Genomic DNA, 26542 nt, shown 5'->3' on the forward strand with positions numbered 1-26542 from the left:
AAAAGTATATTACCTGATTTAAAATTCTATTGCTGGTATTTTCAGGTATTAAGAGTTTAAATATTTAGTTTCAATTATGTTGATTCCGAAGATATTTAATAAGAATTCTTCACAATTGTATAAGGAACACACAGCTGTCTAAATGGCTCCTGGATGGAGGTGATAAATTTACTCTGCTGTTCCTATTTGGTTAAAAGGAATGCTATGTTCACTATGAATTTTGTAGTGGAATTCTACTTTAAAAAGAAACTGTGTGAGAATGACATGGTTTCTCAACAACCCCTCTTCTTTGATGCTTAGGACATTGTGCTGTTCCAGACAGATTAGTCTGACTACAGGGAAATTGGACAATTCACATTGGTCTAATATTCTAATAACACTGGATATTTACAATTCTGTTTATTGTGCAGATTTAAAAAAAGAATTGTTGTTTGTGTGTTTTCTTTTTTAAAGACTATCAGCCCTGTAAACACAACACAGTTTAAATTTTTAATTCTTCTCAGGTTTGGAAAGATAGCACCATGTATAATAACCCTGAAGTTGCAAGTTTTCAGCTGGACTACTGTCAGGCCAGAGGACTGAACTGGCAGCACTTAAACAGAAAGCATTTTGTGTGGACAAAACCCCAGCTAAAGTAAACTTCACACGAAGACAAACCTCTGAGACAGTAAGAACTGAATCCTTCTCTTTTTTACTTTATTGACAAAGGTCTTTTAAATTTCAATGAGAATATTAATAGAAGTCTGAACATGTTGTGAAAGAAGTGGAATAGCACAGGTGATGCTGAGAGTGTAACTTCCCAGCAGAACATCTGTCTCTTCTGCAAAAGCAAAGGAGTGAATTCAGATTATCTTTCAGACCTCACTCTGGACTTGCAGTCACAGAAAAATTGCCTAGAAAGTGAATATGTATTATCTAACAATTGATGAAGAATGATAAACCCCCAACCCCTCAAAAGCTGTCTTCAGAAAGGAACAACCATTTAAGGCTGAAAGAAATGGTGCCCCAGCTTCTAACCTCTTTCTTCTGTTCCACAGCAGCTTGCCCCAAATAGATAGTCACATAAAAAAATTGGATTCTACAGCGCAACACAATCTACTTATTGTAATGGAATAACTTATGGAAAGTAATGTTGCAACTTAGAGTGGGTTATGGAGTCCTTCCCTGAAAAAAACTCTTGTTTAACAAAAACAAACAGAAAAAACCCACACCCTCCCCACTTCCCACCAAAAATACTATACAAGAAAACTGTAAACAAAATATTAATGATGCCCAAATTTGGCCCAGAGTTGTTTTACCAGATTTCAAAGGCATAAAATTAACTCTCTTTGGAAGAAGTAAATATTTACCTATAATTTACCAAAGGACAATTCTGGACCAAAAATGTGGTATAATGGCAGGAAAAAAAACACAAAAGAAAGAGAAGCACAGTTTGAGAGGGGAGAGAGAAGCAGGATGGATGTGGCAAGGCAGAAGATGGTGTATGCAAAAAGAGACATGGGCCTATGTTGTAAGACTAGTGTTTAAAATGGAAGAGGCTCTCTTATTTCTCACTGAAAAACATGAAAAGAGAAAATGAGGAATGGACCTGCTGCAAAATAACCAAGCGATTCAGCAACTGTGGAATGAAATTCAGTGAGATAACATAGTCCTAAAGAAAAAGGCAAAAAACCAAAAATACAGAACACAAACATTTGAAACAATCTACTGAAACAAACTAAGTAAAATATGTGATCCAAAGGACACAGATAAAAGCTACTAGAGAAGGAGGAAAAATGTTAGCAGACAAAGACAGTGCTAAAGAAGTAAAATGGAAGTCAAGAGAGAGTCTTTCAACAAAGTGGAGGAACAGAAGGAGCCCAAACCCATAGCGCAAAGCAATGTTTGCGAATGGAAAACAGCTCCTTTGAGCAGAATAGTTACTCTCGAGTTGTAGCCTCTATTCCTCCTCAGTTCATCTTTAAGCCCTTCCAACCTATAGTGGAGCTAGTGTATGGACAAAAACAAGAGATTTATAATGAACAGAGCAGCTGAGATTTGCAGATCAAATCTTCTAATATAAAAAAACGTGCTGACAAAGTTTTGCTCTTAAAATGTCCAAATGACAATGGTAACAAAAGACAGCTGGCTTCACATACAGCCTCTCACAGGTCATTTTTTTAATTCTGTGCACACAGAGGACTTCATAATTACTTTTTGAATTCTTATACCCAGCCTAAAGTTTCCATGTTATCACTCACCTGATGGGCAACATATGCAGTATGAGAAATAATTTGCTTCCCACAAATTTTAAAAGCAGCTGTGGAAGACGAATCCATGATAATAAAATAAAAGCTTGATTAGCTAGACTTGATCGTTTCCCAACCTATGCTCACAGCTGCAGAATACAAACCAAGTTTTAACATAACTGATATCAAAATTAGTTATTACATAATACTTCTGTTTAATATGAATTGCACATTCTTATCCTAAATGTTATTTTTAATCAAACCTACAGTAAAATGATTTTTAATAAAACCCACCAGTTCCCTAACACATACAATTTTGGCAACAATGGAGCTTTTTATAAACTGAGTCATGTGCTTTAAGTGCCTTTTAAAATATTCATTATTTGTATGTTTTACTACTTTGTTATTTAGGTCATTTACAAAAAAAAAAAAATCTGTATTCTTTTCACAGCTATTGTTAACTGAGGAATCCATGCTACATTGCATATAGTACCATGACTGACTAGGGAGAATTATTATTAGGAGAATTTACTGTAATTCTTCTCATTCACAGGTAGTTACAGAAATAACAGCCTATGGCTGTCTTTTCTTTCACAGGGAAAGTATAGACTTATTGTTTGTCCATTCTACAGCCTCTTGGCTCACAATCTATCTTGGCAGAAAACACATTGGGCTACCAGCCAGTACCATTCCGCTGCATAGTTCAGACAGAATATAACCAAACCCAAAGCATTCAGTTCACATTACTCTGTATTTTAAACAAACTGGAAATTATGTTCTTGAAAATGTAACTTCATCATGCTGGAATGCAGAGTAAGCTTTCTCTCATAAGCTGAAGTAATAAATAGAATGTAAAATACAGTACCCAAAAATAAATAAAGGGAATGGTAAAAATAAAGAGTCCTGCTGACAGCTTCTATCTATCGGTCATGATTGGTCTGAAAAACAAAATCAGTGGCTGTACTAAACTGGATTAATTTAAATTTACATAATATGTTTTGATGCAAATAAAATTCAGTCTAAATTTTTTTTCCAAGAAAAATAGAAAAAGACACAAAGAAAAGTCCATGCTACGAGTGAAAAATTCATGTGAAAAATAATGAAAAAAGAAAACTGAGAAACCCTTCAACACTCTACCATGACTGTTAGGAATTGTTAGAGAAATTACTTACCTTTTTAAAGTCATAACAAGATTAGCACAGAGTATTAAGTCAGCTCTTCATTATGGGAGGTACAATTAAAAGCCATTGGTTATAATAAAACAAATTGCTAGACAAAGGTGAAGAGTTTCCAGCCCAATATGAAAAGCTAACTCTTACGGGAGTACATTTTAACTCAATACTACAACATGAAGAACAATTCAGAACAACGACATCAAAACATGAGTTACCACCGACAGAAAGAGCCCATTTCTCAGGAACACAGAGCCTGCAGGAGGCTGACCCATAACCTTTAGCACTTATGGGAAAGCACATTGCTCCACTCTGAGGAAAGCATGCAGAATGTGGAACCACCAGCAGAAACCCAAACAGGCAGACACAGAGGACTAAGGTAGAGCAGCGGGAATGAGTTCGCCAAGCTGTAATGAAGGAAGCTGGGTAAGCAAAGCACAGCAGCTGTTTACAATTTCAGAACTGCATTCTCACTCTCCCAAACACCAGGCAGGCCTCCTCATGAGGTATTGCACCTACTGCACTTACTGCTGGTGAGAAAGTGCATAACTCATGCAGCCTTTCCTTAAAACTTCAGCAGCTTTATGAAGACAACATATCTGCTGTGATGTGGGACAGTGTGCTGCTGCTGCTGCTTTTGTTCTGCATGTGATTCATTAGTAATTCATGACCCGAGTTCTGTGCAATATACACTGTGCAAGTGCCATTTGAATGGTCTGAAATATTTGCCTGCTTTAACCAGATTTCAAATCACATGTGATCTGATTTATAACTGTAGGGGTTTGCACAGTGTCTTCTGCCTAAACTACCTTCTATCCTCTAAGAGTGCAACTTACATTATTCACTGTCTCTAAACAAACAGATAAGAGAAAACTAAACCATGAATATCAATGTCTGAAGCTGCTCTGATAATACTTATAAAACTGATTTTGGCATGTTATTCTAAGCAATATCCACAAGGTTAAACTAGGAGCAAATAAAAATGCAATGAAATACATTGTTGATTTCACAAAAAAAACTGTGCTGAATGTATCCTGAAGAACAGAGAGAATAGCTTTGATTGAATTTATATAGAATATAAAAGCAAAGTTGCTAAAAAAAATTCACAAGAATGGCTAGGGTCAGAAGGGACCTTAAAGATCATCTAGTTCCAAAAAAAAAGTGCATCTGGAATTGTGAACGTCACAAAACATTCAATAAAGTATGTGAGGATTGCAAAATCCTATTACAACATGCTATCTTCCAATTTCAGGAATCAATTATTATTCAAACAACACATTTACACTGAACTGAACACACAAGGTCTCAAGAGAATGCTTCATGGCCATCTGAATTAGGACTAAAGTCAGTTCAAAACAGTGGAATATTTTTTCCTATTATACTGAGACCATTTCTGAAATGGAAAGAAAAGTGAGCACAAGGATTTTGATAGCAGCAGACATTACTCATTAACACAATTTTTAAAACAAGCACTACTGATGGTGGGATTCATCTCACCAAAATTTATATATGAATACTAAATAAAGTGGTATTCCACACAAGAAATCACTCATTTGGAGTCAGTGTGAAGAAATAAACAGAAAATTAATTGAAGCCAAAATAATTTTAGGAGCAGATTTTTACAACTTATTAAGTGTTATGCTTGGTAGACTGGACACTGAACAAAAGTCAATTTTAAATCTTTAATATGTCACTGTCTTCATCCATACATTACTGAGCTCTCTTTTCTGAGTTTTTTTGTAATCACCTACACTTCACATACAGATTTATTGAATTTTGATAATTTTTTTCCAATAGACTATGAACATACATATGGAATTCTATGGTCAGAATCCTAACTACTATTCAAAAAGGACCGTGGAAGGGGATTCATAAATACAATGCTGAAACATAAGGGCTGAAGTGGTTCCTTTGACAGGAGCAGTATTTAAAAAAAGGCATTATCCAATATTTCAAACAATATAGAAGGAAAAGGCATTTTTTAGATTAGTTATCTCTCAATAGAAATTGGCATTGTCCTGGAAAGGTAAAATCAACACATTTATTTATCCTAGAAGAGGATTCAAAGAAATCTTAAGATGCCAACTAAAACTGCAAGCTGAACACCTCACAATGAGCAGACAGGAAGAACTGTCATATATACAGTAAAAAAAGGAGACAAAATAGCAAATCACAGTATCACAGTAAACTAACAGGAAAGCCAACTGGCTACTACAAACTGGCAGTATAGGCTTCATAGCTGAGAATCAAAAGAAGCAAAGAAGGATTTCTTCTCTTCAGAGTAGTTTTAATGAAATGTTTACCTTATTATGAAAAAAAAAATAAGCTGCATTTTCTGTTCTTAGGAGGGTGGACAGCATACAGATAATGCTGTATGAGTAACACTGGAAAGATGGCATGTTTCAGTGATATTTTAGGGGTGGTTCAAGAGCTTACTCAAGATCATACTGCTTTTTGTTCAGAAAAGCTGCATTAATTATAATACCCAAATACAAAGAGATCAGGTATCTTGTATAAGCTAAAGCCTATATTAATTCAAGTCATAAACATTATTGCCAAATTTGTACACAAACTCCACCAGGTATTTCTAACCTGCGCTATCAAAATTCAAGTGGGATTTGTAAGACACAAAAAAATCTCTGGAAAAACTGCACTTAAAAAAACGAAACGTTCTACTACCTGTGTCACTAACTGAACAAAATCTTTTTTGTTTGATTGAAAATCTTGAACGTTCTCCAAATGCCCTGGAAACAGTCTCCAGTTTGAGAAGTAGATAGTGTAAACAAAGGCAAGGAGAATAAGATGTATTTCCTGAGAGGTAGAAGGGCAAAAAAAAAAATCCTGTTGTCCTTGTTGTTTGCCACAGAAATGGTATTATTTACTTGCCTATTTTTATATAATTTCACACCCTGGCAATTTGACTGAAAAACCACTTAGCCTTATGAGTATGCATTAGATGTCCAAGTTGTATCCTGTCTGACTCCTTGTCCCAGATTAACCAATTTATAAGCCGATTTCATGAATGATGTATAGAAATCAATGTCTTCAAGCACACCATAAATTACTCTTGACTAGTATGGCTGACATTTTAGAAAGTTTCATTTCTATTACAAGTATTTTGCTTTTCAATGAAATTTCAATTATTTTCACATTTTTATTTCTTTACCCAGCAGAAGCCAATTTCAAAGCAGCATTAAATAGTGAAATATCAACAATACTGGAAAAAAAAAGGAAATTATTGAATAGCATGAACCTCAAAATTAAATTTTAAAATAAATTCCTTATTCAAATGCAGTCAAGTAAAATTGGCAAGTTTTAGTGAAACGACTTTTAGGACAGATCAGTGTTATGTGGGCAACTCATTTTTTCTTTGACAAGAAGGCATTGTAATTTCAGCATAATTATTTTCAGCAAGGCTTCTGCATAAGACAAGATAAGGCTACTTCATTTTAATCTCCCTACTCAAAGCTTAGTTTCATGTTTTACTTACTAAACATTATTCAAACTGTCTGCTAAATGGGCAATTATTTAATTCTTTATCAATTTCTCTGTTTGGCTCAGTTCTACTAAACAAAACCTTGTAATACACACAAAGGAATTTATTTTTACAAAATCTTGGTGAAGCAGAGGGATGAGTTGATTTTAGAAATGAAGAACTGAGACCCAGAGACATCTAGAGTACATTTAACCTAACATGCCAACAGTCGAATTGCAGAGATTAGATCCTCAGTTGCCATTTATTTAAACTGCATTTGGAATGCCCAGTACAGAATCACAGAATGATTTGCATTGGAAAGGACCTTAAAGGTAATCCAGTTCCAACCCCCTGCCAAGGGCAGGGACAACTTCCAGCAGACCAGGTTGCCCAGAGCCCTGTCCTACTTTGTACGCTTCCAGGGATGGGGCAACCACAACTTCTCGGACAACATGTTCCAGTGCCTCACCACCCTTAACATCTAATGTGAACCTGCCCTCAAAGCCATTTTCCCTTGGTGTATCACTACATGCCTTTGTAAAAAATCCTCTTTTCAGCTCTCTTGTGGTTCCCTTCAGGTACTGGAAGGCTGCAAAGGTCTTTCTGGAGCTTTCTGCTCTCCAGGCTGAACAGCACCAGCTCTTTTAGCCTGTCTTCACAGGACAGATGCTCCAGCCATGGAATCATCTCATGGCCTTCCTCTGGACTCACTCCAACAGGTCCATGTCCTTCCTGTGTTGGGATCTCAGAGCACCTGGAATCTCACCAGAGCAGAGATGCAGAATCCCCTTCCTCACCCTGCTGCCCACACTTCCTTGGATGCAGCCCAGGATAAAATTGGCTTTCTGGGCTGGGAGTACACACTGCCAGTGTGGCATGATGTGAAAAACACACAATATGTGTCTCAGAAAGGACACACAGAAAATGAGTACAAGAAGTTTTTCCAGCAAGAAAAATTAAGTCAGCACTAATGTGGAGACAGAAAGTATGACAGAGGCTTCCTTGGCACCCTTTCAGGCCTTCTGCTACAGAACTGATTCTTGTTCCAAAAGCAGCAGAGATGGAGTCTCCATTCACCACACCTGCTACCGCTGGGAAACACAATTCAGTTTCTTTAATATCTAGTTATTGTCAATATCTGAATAAATGTTGGCGAGGAGTTGGCAGAAGCATGTTTGGAATTTTCAGCATTACTGCTTCTGCGCCTATCTGCTCCTAGGGCCTATCTGCTCCTAGGCTACAGCCTCCGTCCCTTTGATCCAAGGTCTGTGGAGCCAAAAAGCATCTCTCCATTGAAGTTTGAATGAGTCTGACTCTAACTTCTAGGCTAAGAAAGCTTACAATACCTATTTCATGCTTAAGATATGATCTTCCTGGAAGCTGACCACACAGGTAACATTCCATTTATTTCTATGTTAAAGGAACATGAACACAGGTAAACAGGAAAAAAGCCACCAAAACCTATAAACTCTGCTCTGTGACTTTGTGGCTTCAAAAGCCACCAATCACATGAACAGTGAACCTCCAGGCCCAAAGAGGTAGCAAAAGCCACTATGCAATTTCTTATATTTTTTAAAGTATCTTTAAATTAAATTTCACCTTTTTCTTGTTGTTGTTAACCAGAAATTTTGGTTGGAGATTTTTATAGTTATTATCATTCTAAAGTGAATGGTTGGAATACTTTTTAAACTATATGAGCAGGAACAAAACACATTTCCCCATGTAGTATGATCATAACTTCTGTACTAGCATAACTTCAAAGAAGATGATTTTAGTTGATCTTAATATTTTTGTTTGAGCTAGGAAGATTAAATGTGAAGTGCTTCAAATACAAGAGCCAAAACTAGTAAACACAGGGTAACAATAATCTTGTATTTGGTGTATATTATAGTCTCTCATGTATACAATATTCAGTCAAAACCTCAGACTTGTACACTTTAAAGTATAAAAATAAATAAAGATATTTAAAGTTTAAGATTCAAACTAGGGAGCAACAATGGTAAGAAAAATAATTATTCATTTCATGAATCCATCTGAGTGGTAAATATCAGACAGTGAAATTATTGTATGAAGAACTAGATTTCTGTCTTTGAGCTGAGACAGAAACACAGACTATATTCCTCTGAGGAGAATCCTTAAAATGAAATCAGACTGGTCATGGATGAATAACATGAAGATTTCAGAGTGTTCATAAACTATAGAAAGGAGAGGCTGGAACTGAAAACGTTTGAAGAAATGCTGCACTAAAAACTATTGTTAAACCCAAAGAAATTATTTTTGAAAGTAACCAGAAATACAAATTAAAAAAGGGGATTTGCATTTCATTTTGCTCTGAGCCTCAAAGGCTCAACAGGATATGATTCCTTTAGTTGTTGTCTTGAATTTGGCAGTCTGGATTGCAGGGTCCAGCACAACAGCAATCACCAGGCTCTCCACAGCAGATATGCAACTGAGAACACAATACTAATTGGGCTGGGCTTGTAGCAGCACTGAATTTTGGAAACTCAAAGATGAGAAAGGGAAATAGAAAATACCATGAATAAGGACATTCATCCTGTCCTCCAGTTCTCAAAAACCCCAAACTTTATGGCAAAAAAAGTTGTTTCCATATTAAAACCGGCATTTGAAAAATGGGAAAACCAGGAAGATAACTTATGGAGCACTCATAGGAACCACTGACATTTGAGCTGTGCATTACTGATACTGACACTGCCGTGAATATCTAACTTGATTTCTATGTATTTAAACAGACTGCCCACTAGAGATACATGTAAATTAAATCACATGCATGGCATTTTACATCAGTGATTTCTCCAAAAGCTTTAACAGCACTAGAAGCTTTTCTCTACTTTAATTCATTGCTATTTCAGACTTTAGACTATTTTTTTTTATAGATTCTGTTACTAAAGCTGACTCTTCAGAGTTAGATTGATTTGGGAGCTGGAGCTAGAGAACAGTTGCACTAGGTGTTATTACTAGTGAAACAAAATGCAAAATAATGTCTGGCTTCTCAAACAAGTTGATTTAAGTAGTAAGCAAATAAATTCTAAACACTGTATGCTGGTGAGCAGCACAATAAAAAGAAAACAGTTGTTGTCTAGAACTAAACCCTCACAGTTATATCTAATCAAGCCAATTTTATTGCCATACAATCAAAGGTATGGTACAGAACAAGAAAACAGAAAAAACCCCCTTTGCTTAAATGGATGTATTTACAGTGAATGGTAACACTAACTTTGGAAAATGCAAAGGAGCCTATGCTATAATCAAACAAAATGGAAATTACATTGATAGCTCTTTGGCTCAATCTAATTTGTTTCAAAAAGGATTGCACATCTCTACTATAAGGCAAGGTGAAATGTCTTCCTGGTTTGTGGTACAAGAAGCAAGGGGGAATAATAATTAAAAATTGAAACATGAAGATTTGTCTTGAAACAAAAATTTTAAATTTCAGATGGGGAAGGATAGAAATTATTTATTTGCCCTTTTTCTGATAAATGTAGATCTGGAAAGCATAACAAAAATCAACAAAAAGTAGGTCACATAGATAAGGTTTAAGCCAAAATCTGCTACATTAAATGAGATGCTGTTCAAAATCCTATCTTTTATCACTCTCCCAAATGTTAAACAGTTTTCTTTGTAAATTAACTTAGTGCTTGAACTGAACTTATTAGTACTGAATGAAAGTGCAAAATGTTAATATGAAGGGATAACATTATTTGGCAGAAGTCAAAAGCTAAGTACTATGCACAGAGAAGGTGTAAGCTTCAGTAACATTTTGCTTCTATTTTGAATGTATGAACTAATAATGGATCTGATTTGAGATTCAGCAATGGTTGAGTAAAGATAAATAGTACTTAAAGTACAAATATAGCAACATCTGTTAAAGAATTAAAAAAAAAATCTGATGCCATTAATCAAATTATTAATGTATACTTTGATCAGATTATTGCAGTAACACACTGTCCTTCCTGATGTAACTTTGAAAATTTGCCATACTCTTTTCTTATACTACAAAGAGAATACTATAGAAGATGTTTGTAATCTTAATCCTAAACTAATCCTAATATAATGAATGAAGATAGCACTAGCAAAACTATTTTCTATGAATAAGGAAGATCACTGTTTTTTCCTAAGTTTTTGCATTTTAATGCACTGAGGAAACGGTGCTTCTCTAAAAGTAAGAATTTCAATTAATTAATTTTTTAAAACCATAGAATAAGGTGATAATACTAGCAAATCAAAATGCAATCATTTTGGCAATTGGCAAATAGAAAGCTCTGAGTTCTTGCTCATGTTCAAAAGAGAAATGCCTATAAATTTCAATTTTACTTAAAAACTCATTGTTCTATTTGCAACTGCAAAAAAATCAAAACCACAGAAAACCAGAAGGAAATTGTGCCAACATAGTTGGACAACCCCCAAATGATTATTGGATTGTTATCGGCTCTGTTGTGTTCATTTATTTCTTGGAAAAACATTATTTAAAATTTGAAAGAGCATCTCTGCAAAGTATATGGCATTCATAAGGTAACAAGATAGGGAATCTGAATTTAATGCAGAAATTTCTGTTCAATGGCTCAGTATATTTTTGTATGTCAGATGTAATGAACCAAGTTCTCTATTTGCTGGACTTCTACATGAAATCAGAGAAAAGAACAGGGGCCCTGCTTACATTTACTCAATCTGGACTATGTAGAGCAGATTTACAACAGATATCAACAGGGAACTTAGCACCCTGTACCTAAAACTGAATTCAGGTTCTATGCCGGTGGTAAACATCTGAAAGCCAGAGCTGCAGTTCCTGGTCATTCAGCACTGCCTTCTAGTCAAACTAGTCTAAGCAGAAGGAGAACCAGCGTCTTACCTGACTTAAATTCTGAAGAACAAGATTCAGTTGTTTATATTTTGTAATGTACGCTATATAAAATACTTTAACCTACAGGACTTTAAAATCTGAATGGTCATCTGAAGTTAACTACATATGGCAGGAAATAGTGTTTCCCATTGTTCTCTGAATACTGCTCCTTAATCCCCTGTACTGGTGACTCAATAAGATAATACAGGTCTCTGCTGTGTTATTAACAATGCTAAGTACACAGTTAAATCCCATCAATCAGTATGCAGCCAATACATTTTCCAAACCTATCTTTACAGAAATAATATTCTTTGTGGGAGAGAGAACTAATGCAGTATTTTGCAGAACTTTCACAACAAAAGACATCATGTTCTAACCACTCAGTGAGGCTAAATAAAACACATGACAAACTATGGACATGAGTGTCTTCCTCTTTGAAAAAGTTTATTTTTTGGAAAGCAGGGAGTAGCACTGCAATAAACATTTTGTTGCCACTATCCTTCCAACAAGCAGATTAATAGGTTTCCTTCATTACGCTTTTAGCCAAACACACAGCACATGCAAAAGCCAGAGGACAGGGAGAGAGAGGGAGAGAGAAACTGATGCTGCTAATAGAAAGTTTGAGATACAAATGAGAATAAAAAATGGTGCCACTGCATAACACTACCTAAATGTAATTTTATAAATTAGGAGACTATGGCCCTTCATTGAATAATCGGTCCAATTTACATTGTGAATCATATTTTTGAGATACAACCTGATCTCAGAGTAGTTCTGAAATTTTAAGTGAAGCTGATTTGATTTAATATCTTAAGTGAACTACAACTATTTAAAAATAAACAATGTTTTGTGACAACTGAATAATATTTAAATTACATATCTATACTACACATACCAAACTGCATGTGTGTTAAGTCATTATAAGTCCTAATTAATAATTTAATTCTTAGACAAACAATTTAAGTAGTCCTGCTAACATCCACAAAAATTATAGTCATGAAGCTAACTGGTTTTCATCAAGGGTGAAAAATTTAATTGCAAAATGTGAAATTTAAAGAGAATATAAACTTATATTTTATCACCACATCATTTTAGAGAATTAAAGCTTTACTTCCCTTGATGGAAGGAAATCTCTTTTCAAAGAAACTCACTTCAATTTCACTGAATTGAACCAAAAGCATTACAGACAAGTGGAATTGTTAAGGGGTTGACTGGGACTAAGAGGGTGAATAATACTCCTGTAACATAATGCCTGCAACTCAACAAAGCTCTCTGTACATAAAAGTAAGTAGAAGATTCTAAAATCTTTCTGCCCATTACTCTCAAATAGGCATCAGCTGACCACATTTGGAATTCCACTCATGCTACTGGTGACAATAAAATGAACAGATGAAAAGAAGCTTTTTCTAATTATTGGACTCTGAGATGCAAAATAGCCTCTACAAGGATGTTTTCTATGCACAAAACAGGCAGCAAATTATACCTCAAATACTTCACAATGCAGAATTCACAGGTCCTGTTTGTCTTCTGCTGGAATATCTTTTACTTCTTCCATCAAAGACCTTCTATGTGACAGGAAATCCTTGACAGTAGACTGACTTTGCTTTTTTACAATTTGAGTTCTACAAGTGCTAGTTAATCCAATCCCAGATCTTTTCTCAACAGTTAAAATTGTGATGAAATTTTACAATTAAACTAATCCATCTATTTCCTAAAATTAGATTTTAGAAATAATTTATATGAGGTAATCTCTTTAATCTTTCATTGTACCTTTGTCAGAAGGCAGGTTCAGCTGAAATCTTAGCACTGATTCCATTTCTCTTGCCATTTTGTTCCAGATATCGTCTGAAGGTCCAAACCTATCTGATGATGACTCAGATGCAGAAAATTAAGGTAGTCTAAATTTGATGCTTTAAGAAAAATATTTTTTTGGAATAAGAACCACAGAAATATTTGTGGACACAAAAATCCCCCTTGAGATCCTATCAGAAGTGTGGTTCTTCTTTTCCCCCAGGTTATGAGACACCATTACTAATTTTCTTCCCATGATCGAAATTACTGACAGGCTTCTGGAGTTGATTTAACAATACTTCAATTTGGGAGATTTTCTATGTTATAATTTAGAAGTCAAGATGTTGTTTATCCATAGCAGCCTTTCCCGTTTTCCAAAATAATAGAGAATGATGTTGAGCATTGCTTGATATGCATCCTGACATTAAGCTATATTTTTGAATGAGGATCTTAAAGATAGAAACTAGACTACAAATCCTTTATGGACCTCAGAGAACCTCCAATCCCTTCCTGCTTCTTCAAATAGTTACAACTGCCACAGACATCTTCAGTTTTGATTGGTTTTTGTCTTTGGATCTGTCAGTGGCTTGAATGTTCTGCTGAAAAACACACAGGGTGGTAGGCTGCCACCAGAGAATAATGTATTTTTTATACCTTGTGCTTTTTATATCTTGTACTGTGTGTTTTGTGAGCATGAAATTCCGATCAGCTACGGCATCACAAGATCTGGTTCAGCAGACATCCAGGCCATTTGTAGTTCAGATATTAAGATCTTGCCTTTGGACAGACTGTAAAGGATGAATTGCTTGCACAGGCCTGCAGTGCCACTTTGATACTTCAGATAGCAGATTCTTGAGCACAAATTGCAAAGCAGTGATAGTTTTGGAGAAAGCAAAAAAGTTTTTGGAATTTCATCAAGCAGGAGACCCATATATGCTGACCAGTCACCAGCTGCAATATGTTGGTTTGTATTTCTCCTGAAGACAGTGATCCCTCCATAAAGAGAAGGACAAATGACTGAAGTTGCAGGCAAAGCAAGAAGACTCTAGTTTCCCTGAAAGTGTGTCCTGGTTTGGGACACATTTGGAAGGGAACTTCCAAAGGGATGTCTCATAAAGGGCAAAATTCACTCCCTTCCACTATCTGTTCAGGAGAAAAAAATGTGCTCTTCTCCTCCCTTCACTTCACTCTAGGAACCAGTCTTAAAGGTGCAACACTTATTTATAGGCTAAGCAGATGAATGGGATACAATTCAGCATCACAAATTCACCTCAGGTCAAAGTGACTTATTGAATTCATCATCTATAAGAGCATGATCATAATTTTTGCTGATATGAACTATGAAATGCCTATTGATCCACTCCTTTTTTTAAAATTTCATATAGATAGTCATAAGAATGGAGTGATAATGGCTTCTTTCTTGCACCCATAAGAACTAAACTTAATTGCTTGTTCTGGTATTAGCTTAGAAAAAAGTGGCTTTGTATGCATGTGAGTCTAATATAACTTATTTATTCCATATTGGTGGTTTGATAATAATCATGATAAAAACAGTAAGGCTTTCATATAATACAGTGAACTGCACAATGAACTGCAGAATACAAATCAAGTGTTTTTAAGAACACATACTTGATTATTTTTAAAACTACTTGTCTCCCAGTAGAGCCAGACAGATCTATGACAGAAAAACTGGTAAGCATCTTTCTTCTTAAAAACTGTTCTATTACATTTTTTGCCCATTCATACACTGAAACTATGAAAACCTTCTAGTACTAAGGATAAGGAAGTGCTAGGAATGATTGCTTGAGAAGCTGAAACGTTTGAGAACTAATACACAATCCATCAGCAAGTATGGGTCTTTCTGCTTATGGACAAAGTGATTGAGTAGGTGAGCTCTTTATGTTTGCATTTTTTATATTGCTAATGAATAAAACATTCAGACCAGGTCTAGAACCTGGCCCACAGTGTGAGGCACAGCAAACTGTTAACTTCTTATGGGATCTTGTCACCTTTAAGGGACTCATTTAAAATGCAGAATAAGGAACTATACGTGCTCAAGACTGATTCAGTATAGCAGGAAACCTTAAGTCCGTATTTTTGATACTCATCCATTTATCAATTACAATAATATGCTGAAATCTAATTTTTATACAGCAGGCCATGGAATTAATTTTACAGTATTTTATAAACTATGTTTTATCCCATGATGTTGTAAATTCTAATTTATCTTAAGGTATTTGTTTTTTCCTCCCCATTCTAATTACAACTGAAAGCATTTTAATTTTCAATTCTTGTTAAGATGGTACTATACCTCATTATGGAAGACCATCATGATACGAAAGTATTTTAAATGGTACATGCACTTAGGTAATTATTCGAGCCAGAGCACTGGAAATTAATAATGAATTTCACGTATCATAACCCACCTATATCTATTCAGGTAATTAGCAATCATAACCTGATGGCCATCTTTACAGAGCCCTTCCAGTTTCACTGTCTGAAAATGGGTCAGATTAACAAGTGAAGCATTTTGCAGCCTTGACATCTGTAAATTTGTTATTTTTACTTAATGTAACTAAGGATGTTGTTATCATATAAGTTATGCTCATATGCTATGTAGTAGTTGCCTAGCTACTGGATTATACATCATGGTGGTCTCAGACTGGTACAGTGATTTTAAAACCACGCTGAACATGGTTGCAGATTGATCATGCAAAATCTGCCCCCCCCAGCTGATTTTTCCCCACTTGTGCACAGTGCAATGCAAAAAAAAAAAAAAAAAGGAAATAAAATCAAAAAAGTGTGATGGGTGAGCAGGTCGACTGTGTGAGAGAACACGTGCAAAGTATACCTCAGAAACACTATAGGTGGATGAGCACGAAGGGAGTCGAGCCTGGTTGTGCAGTGGGGAAAAGAAAACATTGTTAAAAAAGAAATGGTGGCACAGTAAGGGTCTCAGAAGGTTTTCTGTATAGGTGGTTCCAGCACTGAGATAGTGGCAGGGGGTTCATAAAGTTTAAATGACCAGCTATTTCAGAAACTTCAAATTTATGCCTTTTAAGGTGGAAGCTTCTTAAAAGGGAAAAAAAAAAGTACTCTATTTGAAAATAATTAAAACTAATGATGAATCTGATGACAAATATAAATTCTAGATCCACTAGATATCTGACAACACTATCATTAGGACAATAAGATATTCTAGGATGAAACTTTACTGATCTGTTTAATTTAAAAGTATTTGTCTTATTCTAACTCTACAAAGGATACATCTTATAAGTGAAAACCCATAAGAGGTTCTGAATATCTTTACATGTTGATATACTCAGAACCAGCATTTTGACAAAGAGGTTTTTCTTCAATCTCACTGCCCCAAAATCCAGAATAACTTGCAAAGTTCAATGACTAATGGCCAGATATAGGTCAGTAGAAATCTGCAGATCATGCCCCTAAGCAATGTCATGTGTGTGATTCTTGAGGGGGACTGTCCACTGTCAAGAGCTTTCAGTGCAAGTTAACACAAATTAATTAGTAACCTACAGTTTTACTGACTGCTTAAGACATATTTTGTTTATACATGATAGCCATTATTCCAAACTATTCATCACTCAGACATTAAAAAAGGACTTGCCAGTAATTTATAGAAAAATCCTTTCTTTGGGTGAAAATATTTCACGTTTCACTGTCTGAAGAAGGAGTAAAAGCAGCCTAATAAACAAAATGAAAAAAAATGGTTCTTATAAATGTACTAAAAATCATGTCTTGATTTTTTTCTAGGGGTGAAAAAATTAATGATCAGAAGCCTTAGCAAAGCTTTCTTAGACTTAGCAAACTGTACAGCAGTTTGGACACGTTCGTGGTAAAGATGAATCCAGCAAGGATTTCCACACAGGTTATTTTTCCACTTGCTGATTTAGGTATATGATGGACTGAGCAGACAACATAGTATTCATAAGAAGTCTTTCAAGAATATTTTTCAGTTTCAAATGTGTAGTTCATATTTTTTCATTGAAAGATAAAATATCACTTCCAGGAAATTTCTATAGTCACATTGGTTTGTGCTAATTTATGTCTCCATTAAATATCCAACTTATTTTTTTTCTTCCTCAAAAAGTTTTAATATTCCAAAAATATTTTTCCTCCTTTCTGGCATTCTGTATTTCATTTGCTCTTCTAGATAACATTGATAAGGAAATTTGAATCACTTCACATCATCTTAAATATTCACACACACTCAGAATTTTCTTCAACTGATTAAATGTTTTCTTAAACTGAGATGAGTTGCAGAAGGATTAAGACAAAAATAGAAAATTCCTTCAGACAAATAGCAAGACTGAAAAACAGTTTTAAGAAATCAATTGTTATTTTTAAACAGTCTATTTTATAATTATAGAAAAAAAAAGAAAAAAGAAAGATCCTCTTCTGACAAAGAAAAAAATGTTTCTAGAAATACAGCTTTAAAATCTTTCTAAGAAAGGAAAGGTGTGCTTTTGCTCAGAACAGGGGTGCAGCTATTCACCTAAGACTTTTGGATGAGGCTCTAATTAAGATTTTCATAAATAATGTCCAGCCATTGTTCCCATGGTTTGTCTTTCAACAGCATGGAAAAAATCATTAGCCTCGGTTTTGCAGGTGAGGATCCAAAGAATGCATGATCAGCAAGAATCATCACTGCATGGTTTTTTACATATCAGCAACTAGACACACAGAAACAACAATGGTCATAAGCTTTGGAACTATACTCTACACAAATCTAAAGAACTTGGTTCATGTTGTCCACTTCTCACACCAATTTACAAGGGACATTTGTGCATTTTAATCTCCTCTTAGGCAACTACTCTAAATAGAATGCTATCACTTTCCTTGTCAAAGTATCCTGTAATCTATTTATCCATATTTTCATTAACAATGGCACAATTTAACTTCAGTCTTATTCCAATTAGAATTTAATAACTTTAAGTAATATAGTATTTTCTTTTCATAGTTCCAGTTCTATAGAAGCAAATGATAATACTCCCCTCAATAAGATACCAGTAATAATTATTATATTTTTTTCTTCTTACTCTGAAAACACACACATACACAATTTCCCTTAATTCTTGTTTTCTTATTCATACATGTCTAGGCTCTCAATGTACCGTTTCATTTTCTCGTAACAATGAAATCAAAGGTATACTGAAGTGCTGTAGTTCTAAACTGACCTAATGTTCTTGAGGAAAGGATTATGCTCACAGCCTACAGGGATTGCTGTTTATCTTCAATAGGATCACACAATGTGACTGTTTAATCTTCTGCACACTTAAAATTTCCTGATCATTTCTATGTCATTTCTTTTTTTGCTAACTGGACTCCATTTTTAAGCATCTGTCTGATTTTGGAATTTTGTAAGTGTACGGTTTCTGTGTTATTAAAATGAAATATCAACACATTTCCAAGCTCCTTTGATGTTTCTGCAATCTATCACCTACTCTACTTATAATTTGTTGTCATTTATGAGCTTCAGTGACTGTTTGTCCAGTTGAGAGAAGGGGCAGCTCTCATTCTTTTGTATACTACTTGACAACCACTACCTATTAGATTGGGTGAAGGTAATGTGCTGCCATTTGGGCTCTTTTCCCTCACAAGTATTCCATTTAAGGGGTCAAACTGTCAGTCACAGAAGTTCACTATTGTGAGAATTCTTTTAAAAGAACTATTTACACCAAATGATTCAAATGCTGCAAGAGTAATTTGTTTTCAGTCTGAAGGCCTTATTGGCTTGACTCAGATCTTTACTAAGTGAATGTTAGAAACAAGAGTAAGAGTCGTAAATTTAATCCTTCATCATGGTCAAAGAGAGCCATGGTACTTAAAGTAAGAGAAAATGCATGCAGGAGACCATAGGCTCTGGGACACATAGATCTGTATGAAAAAGTAGAATCCCGGTTCCATTTAACATAATCTATTGAAAGTATTTGGCCACTGCTATGAATTCTGAGAACATTTTGTCTGAAAAAAAAAATCAGAATCTTTGGCTTGGAACCACTCTGGTTAAAAGCCACAAAAAATTGTTTGGCATATTACTTGGGAGCTCTGTACTTGGATATTATTTTTTTCTCATGGGCTTTCCATAATATTTTTCTGCAGAAATTAAACTTATATTAAAAATTCGCAGCCTGTACATTTGCCAAAAAAAACCATGAAAACCAAAACCAACCAAACAAGCAAAAAACCCCAATAAACAAAACAAACCCAAAACCCAACACAAAAAAAAAAAATCTTCAAAGCACAGATTGAAGCATTATTATTGTGTTGAATTTTAGAGAAATTCAACACCATACTTCTAAAAGGGTATCAATTTTGGGAGGTATTACACATTATAAAATATAACAAACTCCTTTCCCCTCATAATGTCAATAGCAATTGCACTTGCTACTGCTACATTAATTTCAGTGGGGGAAATGCTACCATGTCCAAGTGACAGAACACTAAGTTTTCTAAATTGTTCAGTGTCAAACTGGCCAGCCAGCGCAAGGGGTCAAAATATTAAGTCATGAAAAGAACTGCAAGATGAACAAACTTTGCAAGAAGAAATGCAAAACCAAACCTTAGCTCAGCATAACTTCCTTGTAAATGGCTATGCATTACTCCTGATATTGAAAGAAAACTATTCAACCCCCAAAAATCCTTAATTAATTAAATTTTCCTGCATGTTTTCAGTGCAGTTTTATTTCAGATCTCTTGCAAGCTTCTAAACTTTTGGTGGCATTTGTGATATTCTGCAGAATTCCGGTGTTTCCTACATATTTCCAATGGCCTTTGAACTTAATCTGGAAAGAATGTCTTTGCAATTCATTCTGGAATAAAGGTTCCACCTTAATGGTATTGTAGCATTTAATTTTCACTTCTGGAGCTGGCCATCAGATACTACATGCTCCCCCTCCCATACCATTCAGTACTCTTGCCACATTTTAGAAGTATCAAAAACCTACATCTAAAACCCTTTCCAAAAGCAGTATGGAAAAAATGAAAATTATTTTTAAAATGAACTATTAACAGATCCCTCATTTTTTTTTCTCCAACTGTTCACTATTTCTTCTCTTTGATCAGTCATTTGTATTTTGTCTTTTAAAATGCTCTTATCTAGAACATCCATTATTACTGCATGAATCAGAGGAGCAGTGACAAAGCAGCAAATTCTAACAATGTGTTATGTTTGTTTTAGGAAACTTAAAGGCACATGCAGAATATATGGAATCTTTATTTATTTACTTACTTACATTCCTTACTAACGGACTGACTTCCATCATAGAGGATATGGCCATGAAATAACATAAAGTAGCACAGAGGAACAGAACAATTTCATGACAACTCATGTTGTCCTCCTGCCATGACTAAAGGAGTCACAGCTTTTAGATTGATATCTTTCCTCATGTGATATTCTGTGAAATAATTTATGATTAGAGCATCTTTTTTGTACCATGTTTCATGGCATATTTTTTTCTGGCTTTACATTTATTTTTAAGTACTAAATCAGGAATTTAACAATAAGTATCTGGCTTTGTCTTGGTTGTGAGTTATCACCAAATCTAAAATATGACACAGTTTTTATACCCCCAAAACTTGATTCCTAAAATATTTTCCAGGAAAAAGATACTGTCCTTTAATCAAGTTTATTTTACAGAAAACTGCAAAATATTAGCAGCTCAATTTCCTTGTATTTGACCTCCAAAAGATTATAAAGTCATGAATTTCTACTTGACAATAAGCAGTAATAAACTGTATGTCAGATACAAAGCTGCATATGCAAAAGCACCCAAAAGGGGCAAAAATTATCTTGCACTGTATAACCTTAGTGGATTATGCATTAGAATGATAGTTCTGAGGATGACAACAATCAGAGTGTATGGAAGACAAAGAGGACACGAATCTAAAGAAATTATTGAGAGACCCTTCAGTGGACAGATGTGCAAAGGGATAAAATATTAACTTTCACATTTACTCTTCTACAAACTTTTTCCTAATTTTCTTTTTATGCAAAATACGTGGTTTAAAGGCACTTCTATGTAGAATTACTGAAAACGTAATCTTAATTTATGAGGTGAACTGCTGTCTGTGTTATATTGGATTTGACTTGCTTTATTAAATATTTCTGTGAAAATTGGGTGACTTTTATAGGGTGTCATGACTGATATACTAGATCCTAATTCTTTTTTCACAACTTTTTTTTAATTAAAGAACAAATGTGACACAGAAGAAACATGCTGCTGTATTTTTTGCACTAGTCTGCTAAAAAAAATAAGCAACAAAATTTGCATAGCTGTCATTCAACCAAATATTGACCTATTTTGTGAGATAGAACAGGGACCCAAAAAGACTGATGGCAAAGACAGAGGTACATGTGAACCTATATGCTTTTGGGTTACCTTATATCAGCCATAGGTTTTGGTTCAGGTAAGACTATCAATCACTAGCAGAAGACATTTTTATTCTTTAAATTAAGGCTATCTGTTTTATTCATTGCTAAGTTTAATATTCAGGAAACTTTTAGATACGCAAATTTGATTTTGGAAAGGGATTTTTTTTTTTTAGTTTCTGCAGTTTGATTAGCACTCATTAAAATGCAGTAGGATATTCTTTACAACAAACTCTGTCAATCAGGTCAGGTTTCTCACATACATTAAAATGAAACCCCAGCTAGAAATAAAGAAAACACAAAGGAAGAAATAGAGAGAAACGAAAAAGATGGGAATGAGAGCACAAAGCAGTCAGATTTGGTGTTATCAGCCAGCAGAAGTTTTAAAAAAAAAATTAGATCACCGAGTGAAATCGTACATTTACTCGGAGAGAGCATCCTTTGGCATTGCCTTCTGGGTGATCTCTGAGCTCCTCCAGCTTTCGATGGAGCTACGTGTAAACATCAGAAAATGAATTGACAAAGCAACCTGTTCTCTTGTCACAGTTTTTTTTTTCCCTTCATTTTTCTTCTGCTCTTTGTTTTTGTGTTTTGTTTTATTCTGTTTTTGATAAAGATAGCATAATGCATTTCTCACTGCCTCTGCCAAAACATTTCAAGACATCAAAGTGCTTTGAACAACACAGGCATACAAGGCTCAGTCAACTTGGAATCTGGAAGCAAGATATCTTTGCTTAACGTGGCTCGTTTTCACTACAGGCAAAAGAAAAAAAAATCAAGGGAACTCTAATGCTACTGAATCTCTTCTACATTGTTAGGTTTTTTTTCTTATTTATTAGTAAGGCTGTGTTCTAGAATTTATTTCCATAAAAAGAATTTTTAGGGAAAAATATTTTATTTAATAAAATACATTTTATTTTGTTAAAATATAGTATTTAAATTTTTTATTTCCATGAAATTAATATTTTCATGTTTGGGATCCTCAATTACAATTTCCCATTTTCTATAAGGAGGATTTTCTGTCTACATATAAATTTAAGGCAATGGCATTAAATCAGATAAAGAAAAATTAATCCAAAAAGAGCGAGCTATCAAGGTGTATTTATAATAACAGGTGAAAGCCAACATCTAAATAAGCTACATTTTCTGCATCTAGACTTGTATGTGATGACTGATGCCTCAAAATGCATGGGTCACTGCAATCACAAACAGAATTTTCAAAAACACCACAGAAACTGTGGTTGTCTTATATTTTTACCTGTATGAATTCAGTGGTCCTGAATGCCTCCCCCTGAAACAGAGCCTCATTCATGTACTCTGCTCTTCTCATCTACACTGTAATTAAAACATCTTCCCAAAACACAAGATGAAAAGATAAAGCCTCACAGACAGTGAGGAATGCTACAGATGCCTCCAGCTAGAACTTGTACAAACACATAGCAACTGGCTTCTTTTTCTATGCTAAGATCAATTTAAATGGAGGCATTACCAGAAAGAGGTGCATAATTAATCCTTTCCCTCCCCTTCTTTGTGCTCAGTGAAATAAAATTTTCACAAAGAGCAGTTGTAGAACAGTGTTAGAGAACAGAGCGGATGGCTTGTGCTGGAACAAATGCCATACACTTACATACAAAACCAAAACCAAAGATCATAAACCAAGAAGACAGGAAAGGTAAGGAGAATGCAGAAAAAGAAATAAATAATTAGTGGTTGAGAAAGTGCTAAAAGGAAATAAAACAGGAATAAAGTGAAAAACTGGATAGCTGAAACAGAGGCAACTCGAGATCAAAATGGCTTGGACTGCATATGATCAGCATCTTGGTTCAAAACCATTTATCAGGGTGTAAAACTGTGTATGGTGGGTACTGGTTTAGCTATCTGCCTGTTCTGTTAAGCAATCTAAATATTTGTGTATGTTTATATAAATATTAAAAGGCAGAAGATACTATCAGCAAAACAGTGGCTCCATTCTTACTAGTCTCCCGTGAATAGCTTTCATTTGATCTTTCTCTACTTTGATTTTTTTTTTCCTAATTTAAAGGCTATATATATATATTTGAAATATTCATCTCTCTTGAAACAGTCTTTTGCAGAATTAAATGCAAAAAGTGTGAACACTGTAAAAGTTTAATTATGTTTCAAGATGGGAAGCAGTAGTTTGAAGACGAGTAAATCACTTCTCTATGTAACAGGCAGATCAGAGAAGTGGTTTAATCATGATCACAAAATTACTTAAAGGCACTTTAAAAAGGCTGTTGTTATCTCTTACTTCTAGTGACACCCGAAGCTACCTAACAATAGGTTGTTCTATGTGTAGCACAGAAACAAACAAAATGTGACCCAACAGCAATAAGAATACTGAAATAAAAATGATGTGATGGTGAGAAATGGAAAAGCCCCTTCCCTCCCTCCCCACACCTCCCCCTTCAAAAGGAAAAGTGTAGGCTATAGAAGAAAACTTGCAAAATAAATGTTAGAAACATATTTACTTTGAGGGATCCAACTCTACTAGCAACTCCTTTGCTTTCATCCGGCCGTCTAATTTGCTACAATGGGGGAAGATGGGTAAAAAAGACAGAAGAATAAAGAAAAAGTGAACTTAAAAAAATTTCCACACAATCAGTTAGCAGTACATGCAAGACATCAATTTGACTCTCTGAGACACCTCTAAAGGACAAAGACACAGACTCTAATTTCCAGAATAAATGACACTTTATCATGGCATTTTAAACTTGCTTTGTTGATCACTTCTTTCTCAGTATATTACCAATCTGGCATATATGTTGCATGCTGAATTCACTAACATTTTTGAAAGAATACATGTTACTTATCTGATTTGGATATTAAAAATAATAAAATTCTAAAACTCTAACTGAAGAAAAAACCCCTCTATATCTTCTATAAATCATATGAGCAGAGTATGCTATAACTGGGAGCCTGCAAGTATCATGATTGATACCTGACAGAATGCAATACAGATTCCTATTGACCCAGGCCTAGAGATTTTAGCCACTGCTATCAAGATTCCCAGTTAAAAATTATGCTGCCCAACCAGAAAATTTTAATGCCAGACCAATAGTAGATTTTTATTTAAAATATTTAAATATCTGTGTATATGATCCCCAACATTTCCTATCTGATTACTTTTCCTTTATTATATATGGGTTTTCCTAGATGATGCAGAAAATGGAAGAAACAAATGAGGTAGCTGCTTAAAAGGCTTCATATTTTTAGAAGCATGCAAAATAAAATTCATTTACAGCAAAAGTTATTTTTAGAATGTCTTAATCTGGTAAATATACCTCTTTTACCAGTAAAGTGAACATGTGTCATTTGAAGCAGAGAGGAAGAAGACAATAAAAATTAATTTAGTGACAACGCAGTAGTCTGAGCCAAGACTGAACTGAAAGTTCTTATTATCTTAACTAAAACAAAATCCCACACAACTGAGGTGAACCCTTTCAAATCACAGTAACTGTCTTTAAGAAATCTCAGCAAAGAAGCCAAAGATTGAATGAACCATGGAAATTCAACTATGCTTTATGCTCTCTGGAGCACACTAGCAAGGCACAAATTAAATTGTCCTGCTAGTTTTTGTCTGACCCACACAAAACAGCATTTCCCCTTCAAAAAACAGTCAGCTGAGTGTTTTGGTTTTTTGCTTGTTATTTTTACTTGTATTTGATTCTCAAGAAAACAATGCAACTAAACAATATCTTAACAATTTAAGTATTTAGTTTGGATAGAAAGTCCATTAGCAAAATACAATGGAAACATTTATGTTAGCTGTTGCTTTCCTTCCCTGGTCTTATGACATTGAAATAGCATCCAATTTGAACTCTCAAGTGAAACACTGTCACTACTGCTATCATGGGACCCCAAAAATCTCCACTCAATACTAGTATACAGACCAAGAAGAAACTAATTCTTAAATAAACTATGCTTCCTTTAGAAGATACATTCAATTAAAATATATGCAGTTGCAACTGAGTTACTACATGTTAGATGTGTATTTACTAACTGAGGAAAAAAGAGCACCTCAATTTGGAAAAAGATCTTTACCTAAACAAAAAAACATTGTGAGTTAGAGCAAAGATGCTTTCCCCAACATCCTGGTTAGGTATCACCATCCCAATAATAAGACATAATCTAGTAGAACTGCAATTCATTTTATCAATTTAACACTTTTAAAAGGAATAAGAAATTTAGGGGTTTTTTAAAATGAGAAATAGGAAAAATTAAATACTTATAATCTCACAAAATTACATGGAAGTAGGGCATTAAGAAAAGTGACAGCAATATGCACTGCCCCTCAGGGGGAAGGTTTTTCTTGTATTACTCACCAATTGCTACTGCTCAAGTTGTTCTGAAGGTTTAGAATTCAGTTAGAAATTAGATTGGAGATATTACAGGTGCATATATCTAATATTATTTAGTCTTTCTTCAAAATATACATAGAAAATAATACACAATGTGTACACTGTGAGCAATGAAGTTCTAAATGCTTGCATATATAAATTACAAGGAGATAGTCTAAGTTTAAGTCTTGCTTTGGCAAGTTAACATACATGACAGCATGTTTTCTACAGGAACATTGCAAAGTGCAACTTGAATGCTTCTCAAAGG

General features: G+C 34.7%; 1 protein-coding gene and 1 long non-coding RNA gene across 30 annotated transcripts in view; one reads left to right on the forward strand and one right to left on the reverse strand.

The window, feature by feature from the left end:
- The window catches only part of GPHN (gephyrin), a 269956-nt gene that overhangs the window by 49856 nt on the left and 193558 nt on the right, over positions 1-26542 (reverse strand). For 8 of the 29 annotated variants that reach the window (XM_032748478.3, XM_030275514.4, XM_030275516.4 and 5 more), the window contains 4 exons: positions 24406-24462; positions 22336-22407; positions 16376-16417; positions 1924-1986 (listed from right to left, as the gene is read on the reverse strand). The exons of 6 other annotated variants lie outside the window; for them this stretch is intronic. In XM_032748478.3, the coding sequence (XP_032604369.1) occupies positions 1924-1986; positions 16376-16417; positions 22336-22407; positions 24406-24462 (234 nt within the window). The remainder of the gene's footprint in view (positions 1-1923; positions 1987-16375; positions 16418-22335; positions 22408-24405; positions 24463-26542) is intronic. 15 more of the 29 variants (XM_072930111.1, XM_072930113.1, XM_072930114.1 and 12 more) reach the window with 7 other exon arrangements.
- On the forward strand, positions 510-17616 carry LOC140684293 (uncharacterized). Its single transcript, XR_012056357.1, has 3 exons — positions 510-667; positions 13572-13626; positions 17299-17616. It is a non-coding gene; the product is annotated as an uncharacterized lncRNA (long non-coding RNA).

Source organism: Taeniopygia guttata, chromosome 5, assembly GCF_048771995.1.
Source record: "Taeniopygia guttata chromosome 5, bTaeGut7.mat, whole genome shotgun sequence".
Lineage (NCBI taxonomy): Eukaryota > Metazoa > Chordata > Aves > Passeriformes > Estrildidae > Taeniopygia > Taeniopygia guttata.